This window comes from Anguilla anguilla, chromosome 16, assembly GCF_013347855.1.
Source record: "Anguilla anguilla isolate fAngAng1 chromosome 16, fAngAng1.pri, whole genome shotgun sequence".
Taxonomy (NCBI): Eukaryota; Metazoa; Chordata; class Actinopteri; order Anguilliformes; family Anguillidae; genus Anguilla; species Anguilla anguilla.
In genome coordinates, this window is record NC_049216.1 from 25,478,060 (window position 1) to 25,498,046 (window position 19,987).

At 40.0% G+C, this 19,987-nt stretch overlaps 1 protein-coding gene across 1 annotated transcript; it reads right to left on the reverse strand.

Annotated features, from left to right (window-relative positions):
• Window positions 1-1,762: 1,762 nt before the first annotated feature.
• On the reverse strand, window positions 1,763-16,043 carry scamp5a (secretory carrier membrane protein 5a). The gene is made up of 7 exons (XM_035395675.1): window positions 15,817-16,043; window positions 14,749-14,816; window positions 14,026-14,145; window positions 11,895-12,051; window positions 7,566-7,667; window positions 6,827-6,944; window positions 1,763-6,285 (listed from the first exon to the last, which is right to left on the reverse strand). The coding sequence occupies exons 2-7, from the start codon at window positions 14,753-14,755 to the stop codon at window positions 6,097-6,099; spliced, it is 693 nt and encodes a 230-aa protein (XP_035251566.1). The 5' UTR covers window positions 14,756-14,816; window positions 15,817-16,043; the 3' UTR covers window positions 1,763-6,096.
• Window positions 16,044-19,987: the final 3,944 nt, after the last annotated feature.

Sequence of the window (19,987 nt, forward strand, 5' to 3'; positions counted from 1 at the left end):
TGGTTGGAAGAAAAACCAGTCTGCAGACTAGACTTCCAGGACTCAAGTTGTGCCCTCCTGGTTAAATCAATTGGTAAGAGCCTGGATATTGAGCAAAAAGAGAGAAACACTGGATACGTCCAGCCTATGGTTGCCTGCGTTCATTAAGCCTAATGATTAGTCCACTTATGAGCTGTGGTTATAGGGATCAAATGGAGAAAACCAGAAGCATGTGCTGTATTCCAGTAACAGGGCTGTCTATCCCTGCCTTAGTAAATAATTATATCTGTTATGCTGAGTCCATTAAATATATTTTGAATTATATTTTTGTCATTCTGTTATATTCCTTAATTGAAAACTATACAAATGCAAATGAACAACAGTGTAATGTCACTGCTGCCCCTTACTAATAATAGCCATCAGACAATCAGAAAGCGCAAACACACAAATGGGACAAAGCCCACAAATACACATTAAAGAAAGGCACTCAGACGCTAAAAGATTTGAACTTGTCACAATAAAGCGTTCATCAGTGAAAGATGTTGTATACTGCTGGCAGTCATAAACTTGCCATAAACAGCATCACAGGTGTACAAACTAATTAGAGAACTAAGAATTATAGAATAATTTCAGGTAGGCTATCAATGAGTACTTAACACGTCGCAGCAAATCCAAAGTGATATACATTTAAACAGAAATTCAACCCTTTGGCTTAAGAACTGAGGTGTATAGATCTAAATAATTCAGTATCTATCCATTTTAGTTATCATGTGGCTAAATTATGTTTAATGTTCCTACATATTGCCTTCATCTTTGAAACAGTGACACATGCTGATGACAGCCTTGTATACCGGACTACAGCCTTACCACAAGTATATAAGCCAATTTAAAAAAAAAACAATCAGAGCCTCCATTTTCAACTAGGCTATGGACAAGTGCTTATCTTGTTGACCAAGTCCAAAAGGTTATAAATATATTTCGAATAGAAATTGATTGCACTATTAATTTAGCCATTTACATTATAAACAGAGTTGTATAGATCCAACTAATTTACTAGCTAAATTCAGAAGAGATCTGCACTCAACTTTTTAACTAGGACAAGGCTAAAATATTCAATTATTTCAGCATAATATCACTGTCAGTGAAACAGCATCATATGCTAGGGTCAGCCTTATATACCCAACTCCATAGCACCATCAGAGGTGTACAAATTAATTAGAGAGGAATTACCAATCACAGCCTCTATTTTCAGGTAGGCTATTAATCAGTACTTACAGTACTCACCAAAGGTGTGTAGATCTAAAGCAGGGGTGCTCATCCTTGTCCCTGGAGATCCACCATCCTGCAGGTTTTCATTTCAAATTTAATTTGGCACAACTGACTCTACTAATTAGCAGCTCAACCAGATCTCTAGCTGTTGAATGAGGTGTGCTGTTATAAGGGTGTGAGTGAAAACCTACAAGGATGGTAGATATCCAGGAACATGGTTGGGAAGCCCTGACCTAAAGAATTTGGTCATTAAACAGGACAAATCCACACTCAGTGTTTATATTTAAGATGAGACGAAAAGATTCAAATGTTAGGTTCATCATTGACGTGGTGTTGCATGCTGATGGCAGTCTTAAATAAACAACTCCATATATTTCAATTTAAAACACAAATAGAAACATCCACAAACAAAGAACAGTTAAATGTAAATCAGTAAAATTAATATTAAACCTTGTATCCACCAATTATTTTGGTAAACAAAGTACATTTAAGAAAACAAGAATAGAAAACACAATTTCCATCAGGATCTCTTTAATATTCATCAGGAAAAAAATAAATAAATAGAAATGCTTAAAAATAAAATGAACAAAAAAAAAAGTATTTCCCAAAATTGTTTTTCAGCATGATGTTAAGACCAAAATAATCTCCCAAGAGGACAAAGTCACATGATCAGCACAAGTTTACACCAAGGAATTTGAATCGATGGGAGAGCCATCTACCACTGCTTAGGTAATTATATAGTTAATATCAACAATTGGAACTACATGACTAAGAAGCATAATCATCTATTACATTATCATTTATTAAATTTACATAGGGGAACTTCACATTTTTTTCCTCAAAGGCCTCCATCTTTTTCCCACAAGTGTAAAGGCTTTTGAATATGGCAACACAACAGCCACTCTAAACACCTAAAATACTACTTAGATCTGGGTTGCCAAACTCAATTCCTCAGGGGCTGCAGTGTCTGCAGGTTTACATGGTTTCCTTTCAATGAACTGCCAATTAAGGCCTTGAGAACAAGGTGTGTGGATTATTTAGCCAATCAATAACTTAATGAATCACTGGTGCCAATAACACCCTGAAATCCAGCAGACATTGTGGCTCCCCCAAACTGGAATTTGACACCTGTTAGATCAGTGGTAACCAGCCTTGTACCTAGAGACTGATCATCGTGCAGGTTTTTATTTCAACCCTAATCTGGCACACCAGACTACTAATGAGCAGCTCAACAAGATCTCTAGCTGTTAAACGAGGTGTGCTTTTTGTTAGGGTTAGAGTGAAAAGCTACAGAATGGTAGATCTCTAGGAACTGGGTTAGTTACCATGGTGTTAGATGAACACAGTGTTTTTCTTGCCTCCTAGTAGTCTGTAGCAATGCCCCCTTGCGACCAAGCACAGTAATCACAACCGTGCCTGACCACACACACATGCTGCACACACGACATTAATCACCATTCAATCCACAGGCTTACGCTAATATCTGATTTTCACGTATTTTAACCATAACACAGAGACTTTATTGTAATATTTTAGTTCTGAAACTATACGTAGTCATTTACTTTGTTTAATAATCTATGTAAATTGCCGTGTGCATTTATGCATATAAATATGGGCAGATCAGAACTAGAAGCTTTGGCAAAGACGGGGAGGGCACTGATGGTAATCTAGAAGGGCTGGTGTCTTAATAGAATGTTCTGGATTCCTATGTATGTTCTACCAGGTAGGGACTGGAGAGCCCGCGCTGCTTTGTTGGTTTTCTAACGTTAGAACAAAACACTTGTTCACAAATGTTGTTTATATGCTGAGGTTACGTTCTGAGCCACAGTAAGAACAAAAGGAACCTCGTCTGACTGGTACCTACCACCATGAGGGCACAATAGATAGATAAACTTACCATGACAAGTTTTAGCTGACTATCCTTATGAATACATGAGGCCACACTGATATTGTTCAGCAAGCTGTCTTCCATCTGAGCAGATTCTACCATCTTAATATCCGCTCACCCATATGCCTCTATATGACAAATCAGGTTTAACCATGAAGTGAAGCTGTAGTTTTCTCTTTGGGTTACCTGGTGTTTTTCTCCCAAGTCTCTTTGCGCCTGTCTGATGCCATGGAGAAACAGGGTGCTGGATGACAGAGTAACATGTATATGCCTATGTGCTTCAATAGCAAAGTCAGTGACAGTGCAGCTCTAGTGCAAAACTGGACAGTATGTGCACCTGAGCGCCCCCTGCTGCCCAGTCCCCATTGCCAACAGCCACAGAACAAGACACAGAACAACACTGCTTCATACACTCTTACTTCTACATGGGTATAAAAAAAAACACAAATTAAAAAAATAAATAATAATGAAAAACAATTTTATGTACTGAACACTTTCATTTAGAAAAAAAAAGCACATGAACACCACTGCACCTACAGGTCAGTCAATTCACAAGTTACTGAAATTACTGGCACTATGTTACATGCCTATAATAGGACTCTTGGACAACATACACACTTGAACTATACAATTTAATTTATCAGAAAAATGACCGCCAGCTCTGTTGAAAGCCTCCTGTTTGGACCCCCGCCTGTGAGATTATAAAGACGCGTCTCTATTTCTGCTGAATTATTATTTATGTCCCTCTTGCCCCTCAAGTGTCTGTAATCAGGAACAGGAATAAGCAGTTCACCGTTTGTAATAAAAAGCATTGTTCTCAAATGCAGTGCTGAGCTCAATTACACCGGGAGACAGATTGCCTCAAAGTAAAACTGATTATTCGCACAGGGCTAGACCTCAGTGATTGTTAAAGAGACCACAAGAAATTCCGTAGCACGCAATACCGGTCCTGAATCACACATGAACTGCGCAGTGTTGACTGTAGCAAGGAACTTTAGGGCCAATTCACTTTTATCATAATTAACATTCTGTGTTAATCACTCACATATACAGCAACATTTATATTACACTTGTCATCCACAACATCCAACTATCACAGACACTATTTTTTAGGTTTTTTTTTTTTATAGAGTTGGTTGAAGGAGCTGAACGCACAGGATTGGTATTTCAGGACTGGTGAAAAGATGGCTTAAAAGGAACTGTTCTGTGTGCTGTAACACGTACTAAACCGTGCGGGACAGAGCAGAGCAAAGCCCCAGCACCGCAGTAGCGTGCATTACCCCGGCCATCCCGTGTCACCAGCAGAGGGGCCAGTTTCGTTTTGGTTCCCCACACCTGACATAGTTGTGCTTCGGTCACAGGCTGGAGCCTCACCTAATGCGGATTGTAAGGACAGCTTTCGTCCTGCTCCTGTTACAGGAGACATTGCAAATCCAGAGGGATGGTTTAATACGTTGGGTGAGATAAGAAGCTAGACACGTGTTACTGTGCTGTGGCAATTCTTATTTCAGTCGTCTACACACATCTAATCACTGGCTACATAAAATCTGAGCTCGGAGTGAACACAGCCACTTCCTACTGCACTAACCTGCATGTATTACATCACTTTAAATGAATGCAGTGTTGTTTCGTGAGAGCACAGCCATGCCTCTGCTAGTGACACTCAAGCTCTAGCGAAGCTAAATGAGCCAAACACAACCAATGTCCTTAAAACAGCAACACTCACAGACTCAGTTCAGCATCTAATAGTACAGAAATGAACTAAAAGCCCTAAAACCAGGAAAAGATTCATAGTCCAAAGTTCTGCTTTTCCTGAGAATTAAAAACACAAACATACTTTAAAGTAAATAATAGCAAATAGAAAATCCCTCTGAAAGGCTGGATTAAAGTTGCACACTCAATTTTTTTGTTTGTTTTGTTTTGTTTTAAATAGTGAACACCATATCATGATCTAACTATATATTTTTTGGATTATACATGTTTTATGATACTGCTACAGGATTACAAAAAGAAAGTTCTGATTCTTACCACTTTAAAAATTAAACAAATCAAAAAAACAAATACTTGTTGCACATTAACACTCAAGTATGGCAGCTCAGAGTTCTACGTTCACAGTCACTAGTGTACATTTAAACCCAGAGAGGATTTTTCTGTAAAATAAATGATCAAATAAAAAAAATTGAAACTTGCGAAACACTAGAATATTTGCCAAGACATGACAAATCGCGAGCAGGCACTGGTAAACCACAGCCTAAGGCCTAAGACGACAAATAAATGATTAATTGAACTACAGAAAATTGATGCAGCTGGAAGAGAACAGAGATTCAAAGTCTGTGCATAAGCAGACTGTTTTCCTTACGTATTCATTTAAAATATCCTGTAGTATCAGATACTTCACCTGTTCGTGGAATGTTTCTTGGGAAAATTGATATATTGCTGCCACCTAGTGTCTGATTTGGTAAATGTACAATGTTAGGGGACATAAAGATGGAGGAACTGTCTGAATTGGCGCAGGCTAGGAGTGTTTGAACTGTGTGCATTTGATGCAAGACACAGCTGATACAGACACATGGGGTAGAAAGCTGTCCCTTTCCAGTGAAACTGTTTGGGAAGAGTGGCTACGGACAGCCCGAGGACAGGGGAACAGGAGTGCTACGATGCTTCAGAACAGCCCTGTTTATAACTAGTACCTGTCAGACATATAAAATGGCCAAAAAATGGAAATGCTAAGGGGAACATGCAAGGAAAACTGGGACACCTTTATTTATTTGGAGTCTGGCAAGCAGATAAAAATACTGCATCCAAAAAAAAAAAAAAACACTTCTTTTCATTAAGCAGACCGTGGGAAATGACAGGATGTTCATCTCTGGCCTTTCAGCCGACTGGCGCGGAGTGCCAGCTCGCGCTTTGACATGCTCACCTCTACCTCCTCTCCCCCCTCCCTCCTCCCTCCTCGCGCCCTACATCTGGTTGTCGTAGTTGTAGTTGGGCGTGGAGGAGTACTCGTTCTGATTGACGGCCCCCTGGGCCGCCCCCACGGCTGCCTGCTGGGCGGCCTGCTGGACATGCGGGTTCTTCCAGGCCCCTGAGGTCCACTCTTGCTGGGCTTTGCTCATGCTGCCTCCACTGCCCCGGTACAGGTTATGGACCTGGAGCGAGACACGGACAGAAAGGAAAACTGCAAGTTTAGAACCTAGGGAGGATAAGGAGCTGATGAAGCAAGCAGAGAGATTTAGTGCTCTGCCACACAATCCACTTTGTTGTCATGCCAATAAAGCCGTTTTGAATAGAAACAAATTGAATTAAACCAAGAGAAAAAGAACCACTGATACACTTAAAGGGTTATCAGATTATTTAAATATGAATGCAGTTGCTTAATCGTACTTTTACTTAACCATGCATGGCAGCTAAGAAGTGAGAAACGTATTCTCATTCACAGTGAGAAGCCTGGAAAAGGATAATCAACCCAGCTGCATCAGATGTAGAGAGCCAGTTTCTCGAGGTGATTTAAGTAGTACCCTCTACGCTTGTGAAAAGTTTCACAGACTCTTCAGTGATCAGAGAGGGCCAGGGCCTCAGTTAACAACTCATTGGAAGGGAAAGCTTTTTAGGGTGTTAACAGTGTTCTGTAGCGGGGCATCCGTAAGGCCTCTGTCCAGGTGAATGTTGTGGGCTGACGGGACGTCCTACCCTGGTGAGGGCGACGAAAGAGAGGACGGCCACTGCAGTGAACATAATGGTGGGGATCAGCATGACCACAGCCGAGCCGATGTTGGTGCTGAAGAAGGTGATGGTTGCCAGCCAGCCACTGTGACAGAGAGAGCAGGCGACACAAGGACAGGGTTTAGACCAGAAACACACAAAAAGGACACACTGCACCCTAAGATCACCATCATCTCCACCATTACTATAATCATCAGGATCATTTTCATCATTATCATCATCATTATCATCATTATCATCATCGTCACCAACCTCCTGCCCTGCAGCTAAGAGGGAGATTTAAGCAATTACTTATTTCCATCCAGACTATGAATGCTATACTGTTTGATAATGTACTAAATACCACTTTATAATGTAACCAGCCTTTTTTTAGGCATCTCTAAACGCCACTGTGCCGCCCTTACCCACAGAATAAGCACTGCAGTTGCTGGCATGGCTGCATCCATTTCACTCTACAGGCCACTAACTAATAATGGGGCCAATTTGAGAACACCCATAGATTTCACTGATGACAACTGGTCACCTGTGGAGCGTGACACACTGTTGAGATGAACTGGAACAATGTGATGACAAGGATGCTGCACTTACACTCTGGCCTAGGAATGATTTCACCCACATAACTCTGGGGTGTGCATATGTCCTCTTTCACTGTACTGGCTAAGAGCAGCTGCTACCTACTGTAATGCAATGGGCCTGGAACCCTTACCACACTCCCCAGCCTGGGATCCCCACTGTCTGGATAATACTGATCACCACTTGTGCCATAAAGACAAAGAAGAAGGCCATGAAGTTGAAGGAGCTGTCAGTTCTGTGAAGAGAGGTTAAACAAACTAAGTGAGAGGATGCATAAACATAATAGATATTGAGGGTTCAAACACTTGCAGAACCATTATAGTAAAAATAATGTAAGCTTAAAGCCAAAATAATAATAATAATAATAATAACAACAATAATAATAATAATAATAATAATAATGAATTCTAAGGTTTGATGACACACACACACCCAATTGAAATATAGCATTTGACTTCATAGGAAATGTTGGGACAATATGATCCCATATGCTTAGGGGGGGCCATAACCTATGCTTTGCTGGAAGGATTTTTCATTTCACTAGGAGAGGCTGACTGAGATAAAAATCTCTTTTCAATACACCTAGGAGGAAGCAGTGCATATGAAGACCCCTTTGAAAACAACCCATGCATCACAATTAGAGTAGATTCAATCACACAAAACAGCTGACAGAAACACAAGAGGCTTCAGAAACAATTACATTCATCCACAAAATGACAATTTGTCATGTTTTTCTTTTTTTATTTAGGGGTAACAGCTGCAAGTGTCATTATGGATCTGTTTGACTGGCATGGACTAATTTCACCCAAAAAAAAAAATATATATATGAAAAAGGAAAGTGAATCCACAGTGGCTTAGCAAAGGCTTTCAGCCAAATAGGCAAAATTTTATTTCCAGGTGATTTGAGGTCACAATCATGTGGAACGCCTGGTCTCACAATTGGAACAATCATTGTCTGTCTGTGGTTCTACATGTCAAACAGGCTTTGTGTTCATTTTGAAGTATGACATCATTTTTGCATGCTGGTGTGATCTCATTACACAGAAGGAAAACAATGTGGCAAAAGCAGGACATCTCACCCGGTTCCCCAGGTGTGCCCTCAACCAAATCATCAGTCAGTTCGTTAGATTCATCTGATCTGACCCGTCCCCCTCTGTGCCCTGAGAGTCCAGCCTGGCATACTCTGATACAAATGCCAGCTTGTATATTGTCCTGTGCCTCGCCACCTGTGTACCCATTAAGTCTGCTTTACTAATTATCTTTCAATTGTATTCATTTTATTGCCGCTTTCGGTGCTGCTCCTGCCACCTGTGCTGTCAATGTGTCTGCGTCCATCAACTTTACGTCCCTGGCCGTAAACTGCAGGGGCTGGGGGTGGACAGCTGCACGTGGCTTCTTTCATGGTTCCGTTTGATCATGAGATTGACACGGAAGTGTGCTGTTGAGTGAGTGCACACATTCACCCTGTTTTCTCACGGCATCATAATTTTTATTTTGCGCATGTCACACTATAATTATTAATAAAATTCATGATATTGTTTGAATGTGTGTCTTTAAATACTAAGGACATTAAAATTTGAAAATTACACAAAATGTGAAGCAACAATTTTGCTCCAGCATGTATACTGTGTGTATAATAAACCATTTCTTATACTAGTATACTCATTAGAACATGGTTTATAAATATAAGGGTTGCATCACATTTGTGTCAGACGGCCTGCATTTGGTTTTAAAGGAAAGGTCTGGCAGTACCATTGTCGCCAAACTCCAGCTGATCAGGAAGGAGTTGGAATACTGGTTCCAACCACATGAAATACACAAAACCTTATAATAAAATTGCATTAAACAAAAGCCTCGATGAACAAATGCCTTCCTAGCTGAAAATCCCAGCTTAAACCAGCCTAAACTAGCTAAGCTGTGCTCGACACTTCTAGCTAATTTTAGCTGGATGACCATCTTAATCAGCTGTTCACCAGCCTATAGTCAGCTAGTCCACCAGTTTAGTCACAAACTTACTTTACCAGCTTAATCAGCTTTAACCACACAGAGACCAGCCAAGATCAGCAGCTGACCAGCTAAGATCAGCAGCTGACCAGCTATGACCATCTTAGAATCCCAGCAGCTGACCAGCTATGACCAGCTTAGAATCCCAGCAGCACTTAACTTGAATATTCAGCGGGGTCAATAAACAAATACTATACCTTTTCGATACCAATAAATATATGCCGCTAAAGAAAACTAGGGAGTTTTTCCTCCCTTTCCCACTACAATTTACAATATTTTCTACAAAGCACCAAATAAACAGAAATTGTGCAGATGGGAGTAGGGTTTTTAAGAACTTAAATTTAATAAAATAAAACAAATCCTGTAGGGCTAGACAATCATTTCGGAAACAAATATTTTCTTTCAATGATTAGCCAAAGCTAGCTCTGCTAATCACCCTAGCGCAGCTGACCCAGCATAGGTGTGTTTTTTTTTTTTTAATAGAACACCATGAAAATAGCTAAGCTTCACCACACTCTTACCACCTATCCTCTATAGGCCTGACAACCAAAACAAAGTACATCTGAAGTAGAAACTTCTTAAAGACAAGCAGAGTTTACCGCTAAAGCTGTTAACATGAGATGCATAGTAAAAGAGAGTAGAATCATAAATCAACCCAAACATGCCATTTCCTGCCTTTTTTAAATACCAACAGGACGGGTGTCATCACACTCTCATTGGACAAGAGAAAATGCACCACAGCTGCTCTCAATGCCCAATTAACTGCCAGTCTCCAAGACACTGATTAACAGCTGATCCACATAGTGCTGAGTCAACTGAATCTCAAATTGACTGAGTTATGATATCAAGATTAAAAAACCGAAAGAAAGTAATCGAAATAATCGAAACAAAACCTAAAACATGCACTAAAGAAAACTAGTGAGTGTCGTGGGATAGGTGACTGCTACAGAGGTTTTATTAACATTTGAAACATTGAAACAGCCACTGCTGAAAAATCCCCACACTTCAAGACCACCTGGCTTTCATTTTGCTGACAAATCCTGTGTCACCCAGGACACAGCAATCACAGACAAATGGGACTGCGCTTCAGAGCTTCCCTCTAGGTTCTGAACAGAACAGGTTCTGAACAGAAATTCTGAACAGCTTTCAGCCACTTTGGAGAAACAGGTTTCTCATATGAGACACAAATGTAATTTTGTGTCTTGTTACATTACATTATAGCCATTTAGCAGATGCCCTTATCCACATATTTTTCCATATTTTTATATTTTGTTCATTTTTTTTTTACATAGCATTTACATTGCATCCATTTATACAGCTGGATGTATACCGAAGCAATGCAGGTTAAGTACCTTGCTCAAGGATACAACGGCTGTGTCCTACCTGGGAATTGAACCTGTGACCTTTAGGCTACAAGACCAGGTCCTTACCCATTACACTACACTGCCACCTTTTGTATTCATGTTTTAGTTCATTATTATTTTAGATACATACATAAGATTCATAGCATAACATACATAGATACATAAGATTTGGTGATTGTTTTCTATATTAAAAGCAACAGATGATAAAGCACTTGAAGTTAAAATGTATTTGTGGCATTCCGTCCGCCGGACAGGCGAATTGGTCTCAGCTGAGCTGGCTGGTGGAGAGAGCACACGCACCTGGGTTGCGTTAGCTAATCAGCCCAGGTGCTTAAAGCTGTGCTGCTCTGCACAGTTTGGGGCTGAGGCTGGGAGCTTACATTGAGAGCGAGTTTCTTTATTTGAGCTGCGTTTAATTTCAGTTTTATTTCTTTTAATAAGACGGGGAAAAGTGAACCCCTGCTGAAAAGTGAGAGAAGCTGGCCAGGTGAAAATTGAAATTTATTTAGTCTTTGTTATTTTAGTTTGTTGTTTTTGCCTGGAACCTGTGAGGGGGAAGGGTTAAGATTGCGTTTATTTAATTTCTGTTTGTGTGGGTGCACTCTCCATGCGGCAACCAATGGTGTTTCCCAGCACTGCCACATCTCCCTCCCAGGGGTGTCATGCTGGCGTGTGACAATTTTAATACACCAATTTGATATTTTAATACAGTCTCTAATGGAACGATTTCTGCTCATACTGCCCACAGCCATTCAAAACTGTTTCAAGATCTATACTCACTATTGAGCAATTTACTTTATAACACAAACAAGCCGAATACAATTTTTAATGACTTCCAAGTGAATTCATTGCTTTTCTGTCAGTCTACAATCACATTACTAACAAAAAGTCCAAAGACCAGTTTTGTAGAAACACTTTTTTTTTCTTTTGCAGATATTTGGACTTAAATAAAAAAGGTAACTTATTCAAGTGTTTTGATGGAGAATTACTTGCATTAGGAAATACATCTAAAGTACTGGATCCCATTAGGCTAATGTGTAGGACCATCAGCCATGTTGGGAATAGTCAAGAGAGCTTGTTGTTAGTTCACTTACTTGAAGGCCTTGTAGATGGGCCTGAACCAGCACACATAGGAGCAGGGTGTGAAGAGAATGAGCCAAAGAATGGCCATGCCAAAGTTAGTGGCTCCGCCCCCACCACACATCCATGCCAGGCAGCCAATCAGATTAAAAGCCAGTGTAGCACTATTCACTGTAGGGATAACAAACAGGACATTGTTGCATGTACACTGAAGTTTACATTCAGCCACAGGGTGACACTGAGCCATCTGTCCAGTAGAGAGATGGTGACCTACATCACTCACAGAACAGCAAACAATGAGAGCACTGCTTTCACTCTCTGGTCCGGGAGTTCATGAACCCTTTGTCTACTCTGTTAGACTTGTGTGTCAAGCACTTTAACCAGACAATATATTAAACCCATTATTGGCCTGATTAGCATGACATGTATATCTCAAATATTTCTTCAACTTTTTAACTGACTATTCATGTTTTTGGAAGCAAGTATTCATGTTTACTGCTCAGTGTTCAATGGTTCAGCTAAATAACAGGATATTTTGCACTCGGAGTTAGATCTATTGCACTGAAGTTACCAGGACCAGACAGTGAGATTAGAGGTGTCTAAAAGCTCTCCATTTTAGAAAGGAAATATTAGAGCCAGTGTGGATTGTGGGAAAACAGACATGCCATTTTTCCCATCCTTTATAATCACATCACATCCTAGTCTTAAGCTCTTATTCTGAAAGTTAAAGGATACACTGCAATCTAGTCATACTAGTCCTGAAGCACTACAGTCCTGCAGTATGTCTCAGGTTACCTGGCATAAGCTGTTTATTTCAGTTTCTGGTAATAAAGGACCTGAATGAAGGAAAACAGACATATGAAATCATGTGTTCTCTTTGCTCATGTGCTGGCTTTTGCATATTCAAAAGGGTCCTGTGAATCTAGTTATAAAAGTGAGTTAGTCCCAGAAAGTAAGAAATAAGGAGTGCGCCTTTGCGCCTTTGTTAGCCCAAAACAAAAGCACAAACACCAAAAATAGCAGCACCTCCCGTGTCAGCACTCCAAAGCCAAATGCAGGGAAACAGATCCAGAGCAACTTCACACTGTGGCATTCAGAGTAAAACCAGACAAACCTCATTAGGCTAAACAAGCAGAGGTACAGAATACCTTTCATATCTTTATCATTATAAGGGGAGGATCTGCGAAAGAAGTAAAGGTTAGTCATTAGTTATCACAGCAGAAGGACAGCTGGCGGGAAGAGGCCTCAGGATAGGGAAAGTTGCTCATCTTGTTTGATGACCGCGTTCCCTTCCCAGGTGTCACGCTATTTGGATCTTAAACACTGTAACAGTAAACCCCTTGGGCAGATAAGGAGGAGCTATACCACCACAAGTCTACAACAGTATAGGGCTCTCGGGTGGAAAAGGTCCATATGCAATGGTGCACCCCACACATCAGTGCTAAATCCAGACCATGCCAGGACCAACTGTGGAGTCCTTTGGGGTGATGCGTAACTTGCTTTAGCATTTCCCAGGGAGACAAGAATCAGCGAGCAAAAGCCAGAATCTCGCTAGGTTAACCTCAATATCGTTTTGACATTAACAAACTAGGTTAACCTCAATATACTAGCTCAGGTTTAACTGGATATAGCCTGGCTATGTCCTAGCCGGCTAGAAAACGTTCACTTTTCAACCATACGTAGCCAAGTTTTCAGATGAACACTTGGATGGCATCACACCAGATTTTTACCACAGAAGTCTCCATGGGGGAGGGGGGTGGTCCATTAGCAGGGTATACCCCAACCTTATCATGCAGTAGGGACTCCTCTTGTCAGTAGGGTACCTGAGCCTGTTCTCTGGCACACTGACTGCACAGCTCTACTGACACTACCCACTGAAAAGAAGTGGCAGCTAGTTACATGCATTAGGATGGGCATCTAGTCCCTGCGCTCCCCGATTGTCAGAGGATGCTGAAATGATTGGAAAAGCAAACAGTTGCAGTTGGGCCCTCTTAATTGGGAAATAAAAATGTGCATAATAAATGCATACATGAAAAAATATCTACCACTAACGCATTTGATGCAGCTCTTTTGGACAGAAAAAAAGCAGGAAAGGTAACGCAGTCTCATCATGATCTAAGCGCACACAGATCTGTTTGTACTCACAGATCCACAGGTGGTACAGCCTCTTGCACATGGTGCGGTGCTGGTCAGGGATCTCATTGAAGTCCTGGTAGAAACACGGCTTCAGGGGAATGAACCGCGGCAGGGGAGGAAAATTGTTTTCTGCAATCCAAAGCAAATAAAATCATTCCACTCACATTCTATCATGCAGACATCTACAGTATCTATCTATCTTGCACGTGAGCATTTTTTTTTCTTATATTAGCCAATATATGCACTCAGAGATATAATTCAGTGTACGGCTAGCCTTTAACTGAATAAAGCATAAATTGAGCTTATTTTATTTTGGCAAATTCCCAATATATATCTCTAATCTCAGCTTGGAATTAAAGATAAAATGTTGTGTAAGTAACAAGTAGGCTAGCACTTCTTAAAAATGAGAAAATACATACAACACAACTTTCTCAGTGAGAGGCATGAATTAAATTTTAAGGTTTTAAAAAAAAACTCTATGTCCAAGACTAATGCTGAATTTAAGACTATTTCAGGAATTTAACACTCAACAATAAGAAAAGTTACACATTTACTGTAATACATCACAATACACTTGACTCTTATGTACTTATCCTATGTATGACAACATGAATGTAAACTAATTTCAAGCAACACTGAACAGAAAAGCAAGGCCATAAGTAATAGGTCAAAAGTAATATGCCATAAACATGTATTTATTGTGAAAACATCAAACTGTGAAAACATCCTTACCTGCCATGAAGACAAGATTTTTTCCACCGTATGTATTTAAAGTGAATTTTCTCTTCTCTTTCTGAATTCTAAAAATAAATAGTTAAAAATAAAAAGTTTCCCATATATCGAGGAAATGCTAATAAGTCATTCAATTTCAGCACAACATTTTTACTATTTGTGCCACTCATGACACCAATGAATACAATAAAAAATGCATTCAAAACGTTTGTAATTCCAATGCACAACTTCAAAATACACACTCAAAACATACTGTAGGTATAACTCAGATTGTCCATGATAAACTACAATAAAGGTAACTAGCTGACTTCCAAAAAGAGCTCAATGTATTATTGCCAATATGTTTCACACCTGATAGAAATGATGTTAATGTATACTATTTGTAACAGTGTTGCATTTCATGTAGCTATTCTCAAACGGAAAGTCCGTTGTCGAGATACTACAGGGCCTCCTATGATTGACAAGCGTAGGTTTTTAAGGATTTTTTATTTATTTATTTATTTTTTTAAATTCTAACCTGATTATGCAGAACAATTGTGTCTATATATAGCATATATTATATACCATAGCCTGTTCAGTGGCTATGATATGGTGCTCAAGGAGAAAAAAAAGACGAAGGCCATGGTATCACCCATAGCCTATATCTACGAGTTCATCAGCTACATGGACTCAGTATAAATTATCCTAATCGTTAAAACTGAAAACGCTCGAGTACAGCAATACATTCCAACGCGAACAACTGCTCAACTGACTGTCGTGTGATGTTTCAGCAAATGGACCGACACCAATACCTTGGATAGCGTTCGCTTTGACCGTACTGAAACGACTGTAGTCCGAGCTTGAGACCGGTAATTGTAGATAAATGTGCACGAGCTACACGATAATTTAGGACAAATATTACAAGCCTAACGTTACACGCTAAGGGTTTTCGTGCCAGATCATACAACACCCGTTTCTTCTTACATAAAATACAAATCAATTCCAAATAAATCCAGATTTCCTTGAATCACTGGGGCCTGGAATTACTGCACAGATAGGCTTCAATGGGATAGCACAAAATCATCTTACCTCCTTCTCAGGGCAATGATACAACTGACTACAATGCAATGTCCTGTGGTTGCATTCTATGAATTATTTTCTATTAAATACAATAAACAATGAAGATCCAACTAACAAATGCAGGAAACGGATATATCTTCCTTATCTGCTATTTAATTTTTCACCGAGGACGTGGGTGTATGAAAAACACTGGGACGTCTAGCTCCTCCTATCCTATCTTCGTAACTGTGCTGTCATCATAGAGCGGTCATAGGAGCCGGAGAGTAGGACAGGCCAGGCGGTGAAGCCTAGGAAGTAACAGGAAACAGCCTCTTCTGCGCATGCTTGAGAGTAAAAGCGTTTGCTGCCCATTGAATTAAATGTAGAAAACCAAGGTGATTTAACAACCAAAGAAAACCTAATCTGTCCGTTTTTTGTGATTATGAATTTCATTATGTGCAGCAGTTTCTGAAACAATGGTTGTTTTGGTCCAGACGTCTTAGGAACATATTTAAAGAAATGCGCATATTGTATTACAAAATACACTTTTTTTTGCGACCAGGGACGTTTAATTTAGTCTTTAAGAGTTTGATATTCCCCATTGACTTTAACGGGCGCGTCAATATTTTGCCCTCAATATGCGCAGTACAGCTCACTTCCTGTACTTCACAAGTCCGCTGAAAGCGTGGCGGTCAATCTAGTTAAATATGGTTGTCTATGGTTGTCATTGATTTTTCTGACCAACAGGAAAGTCGCTCCACACTCGCGATATCTCTCCCCTCTCGTTTTCCACTTAGCATCTTCCCCCTTTTACCTTGCTGCTCTCCGCGGTACTGAAATCTCATATTCAGAACAGCATGTTTTGCTAACGCAATACTACTGTGTCGCGTCTACTCTGCTGTTACAATAAAGCCGGGCACCCACCGCACGCGTCGCGTAAGCGTCGCGTAACAGCAGGGCGAAGCAGCACGGCGCGACGCGTAGGGTGTCTCCACTGGTTCCGTTTGTGTCGCGCAAAGGCTTGCGTAAAAGCGAGTAGCTCTCGCAGTCTGCAGTGGGATTACATCGTGTATTTCACGTTTGTTCACGACTGTTGATTATGGGTTAAGTGAATACTTTGGTGAGAGACCTTTTTCAGTTTGTTAATTTGGTAATATTTCGTTAACTCGTAAATACGTGAGAAAGTAAACGCTTTCAAGAAGTACCATGAACTTAAATCGCAACGTAGCCTGCATAACAATCAATCTCAAACTGTATTAATTTATTTGCTTGGTTAACAAGCGTGCCAATTTCATGAAGAATATGTAATGATCATAATAATAATAAATAATCCGTAATCAACCATTGGGAATTCCCGTGTTGTCTTGCCATTCACGTCAAAACATTTATAGGATCAGATTTAGTAAAATCAGCTAATCATGAAAAAGTCAGTAACAGTTTTAATCTTGAAGGGATATGAACACCACAACGCCATGAACACCGGAAGCTTTGAAGTACAAGTGCAATAAAGGCTTGCTTACAACTTCATTTATAAAATAGGTGCATTTTCATCGGCAAGACCACTAAATAATCTGATTTTTTTAAAAGATCTGTGGATTATCTGATTTTTATTAACAAGCCCTTTTTGAAAGCACGGCGAACGAAGACATCGGAGAAGTCAAATAGGCTGAGCAATGGTTGGTTAAAAACTACCTTCCAAAACTCGAGCTAACAAACGGCTGCTCGGTGCATTCACTTCTACGTCATTCAATAGGCTCCGTCTTTCTGTGGTGTATTTTCAAATTTACCCCACCCCCTCCGCAAAATAAGACAGCGAAACTAAGTTTGCCTTTTCCCCAGGTTCCAGTTATTTATTTATTTATTTATTTATTTTTACAAAACGAAACGGCTTGTATTTTTTTTTTTGGTGCTTATAAAATATCTGGGAGGTAACTAGGGACACACCCCCAGTAATATAAGGATGAAATATAAATCAGAGCATGTATACCTAGCATTTTAGAGCATATTTCTGTGTATAAACAGGCCATCGTGACGCGCGACAAGCCGAAAAAATAGAACTGAAGCGAAAAACTACGCTTCAGTTCGCTTGTGTCGCGCGAGCTTCGCAGCCGGTACGCGACGCGTTCGCATCTGGTGGAGACGACGTCGCCCGCTGCCATTGTAATAACAGTACTTCAACTACGCTTCAGTTACGCGCGTAGTGCGCTCGCGGCCGATACGCGTGCGGTGGGTGCCCGGCTTAATGTTGCGGCTACTACGCTACGTAACACAAACTGATAATATGAGCACCAACAGTGTTGCTTATGGGCATGGGTATTCCCTGCTTAATCACAAATAACCACACGCACAGACATTCACTGTAATGTATATACAATATATTAAAACAGTCAAGCGATAACCTATTTTTGCTTTTGCTTAAGAAGCAGGTTTGTGAGTGAAATAACAACATGAGAGTTGATAGAGAATACTCCCGTTATCCCACTAACTCATGACAGTTGGTGCCAGCATATAGGGGATCAGGGCACAAATTGACTGTATCCTACGGTCTTCTACCTTGCTTAACTGAGGCTTCCACCATGCCTCATCATCAAATCAAACTTCAAAATCAAAGGGAATGTTTTATTATTTTCCTGTTATGTGGAGAAAAAATATATCCCGTGACTTAATAAACACTGAAGAACAGAAAAACGAGATTTCACAGTGGCTTTTCTTGGTTTATGTCCAACTTCTGATGCTATGTCTATAATTATACTCTAGGTGGCGACATATACTGAAAAAATAAATTTTAGATTCCCTGATGGTTGAAATGTGTCCCTTCTTATGTCATGCCTTATGCCCTGTGATTAATGATACGGTTAGGAGTATACATTGGTAAATACACTGAAACTATGTTGAAATTGATTTAAAAAAATTTGTTGGACAAATTTTCGGAGGTAGATAAGTGTATTTTCCAGAAAACACAATTGTTTGGCAACAGACAACTGATGGTTCATGACATAATGAATATGTGTCCACTGTAGTCACCTGATATATTACTAATTCCTAAAAATGTACTGTTTTCACAAAACCATTTTAGGAAATGTGCCAAAACATTTGAATCTTAGTCTCATCTTCACTAAAAACTGTGAGTGTGGGTCTTTCTACAGTTTCTGAATTATTTAGGTCTATATACTAATGTTTTTTGTTTTGTTTTTTTTAAACAAAAGAGCTGAAAGAAGAGCACACTTTAAAGGACTGACTCAGTTGTCTACTACCATTATACATCAGTGCGCTACAAGTTTAAGAAAGCAATACTTTTCACATCTTACAAATTGTTTTTTCCTGTTTCAAAACTAGATATGTTATTTCAATTATGACAAAAAAGCAATACTGCCTGCTTTATATTGGTTATTCATTTTATGTAGGTGTAGCAATGCCTGACTGCTTTGCTGTAAATTCAGTCAATGGCACAATATTGAATCTGGTGCAAATTCAGTATGGAATTATACAATGCTGTAAGAATTTACCTGATGTGGCTGAAACAGGTAGAGAAGAGGAAGAGATATGAGAATCACACGAACGAAGCTGCTACAATCACAAAGTGTCCACCTCTCGCACTCCACAGCCATGGTGATGCAGGATACAGGTGGGGTGTTCCACACCATCATGCTTTTGCCTGCTATGCATCCCTGACCCAACAAAAGACCCCCACAGCCTTCATCAGTGTAGCTTCAATGATTTTGTGTAGAACATTTCAAACAGTATTCTGAGGAATGACAACATTCGGGCATCATTCTGTAGAATCACATCGTTCCATTCTGTGGAATTACAACATTCAGATAGGATTCTGTGAAATCACAACAGTTAGACAGGATTCTTGGAATCACAACATTCAAAGAGGATTCTGTGGAATTACAACATTCAGATAGGATTCTGTGAAATCACAACAGTTAGACAGGATTCTTGGAATCACAACATTCAAAGAGGATTCTGTGGAATTATAACATTCCAAGAGGATTTTGTGGGATTACAACGTTCAGACCGGTTTCTGCTGAATCACAACATTCACACAGGATTCTATGGAATTAATACATTCAGGCAGGATTCTGTAGAATCACAACATTTTCTGTTGCAATTACACCGCAGACTCAGCTCAGCTCCTAATGATGGATGATCTACCTCTGAAAATCCCCGGTCATGCATGTTTTGGACCTACGTGTCC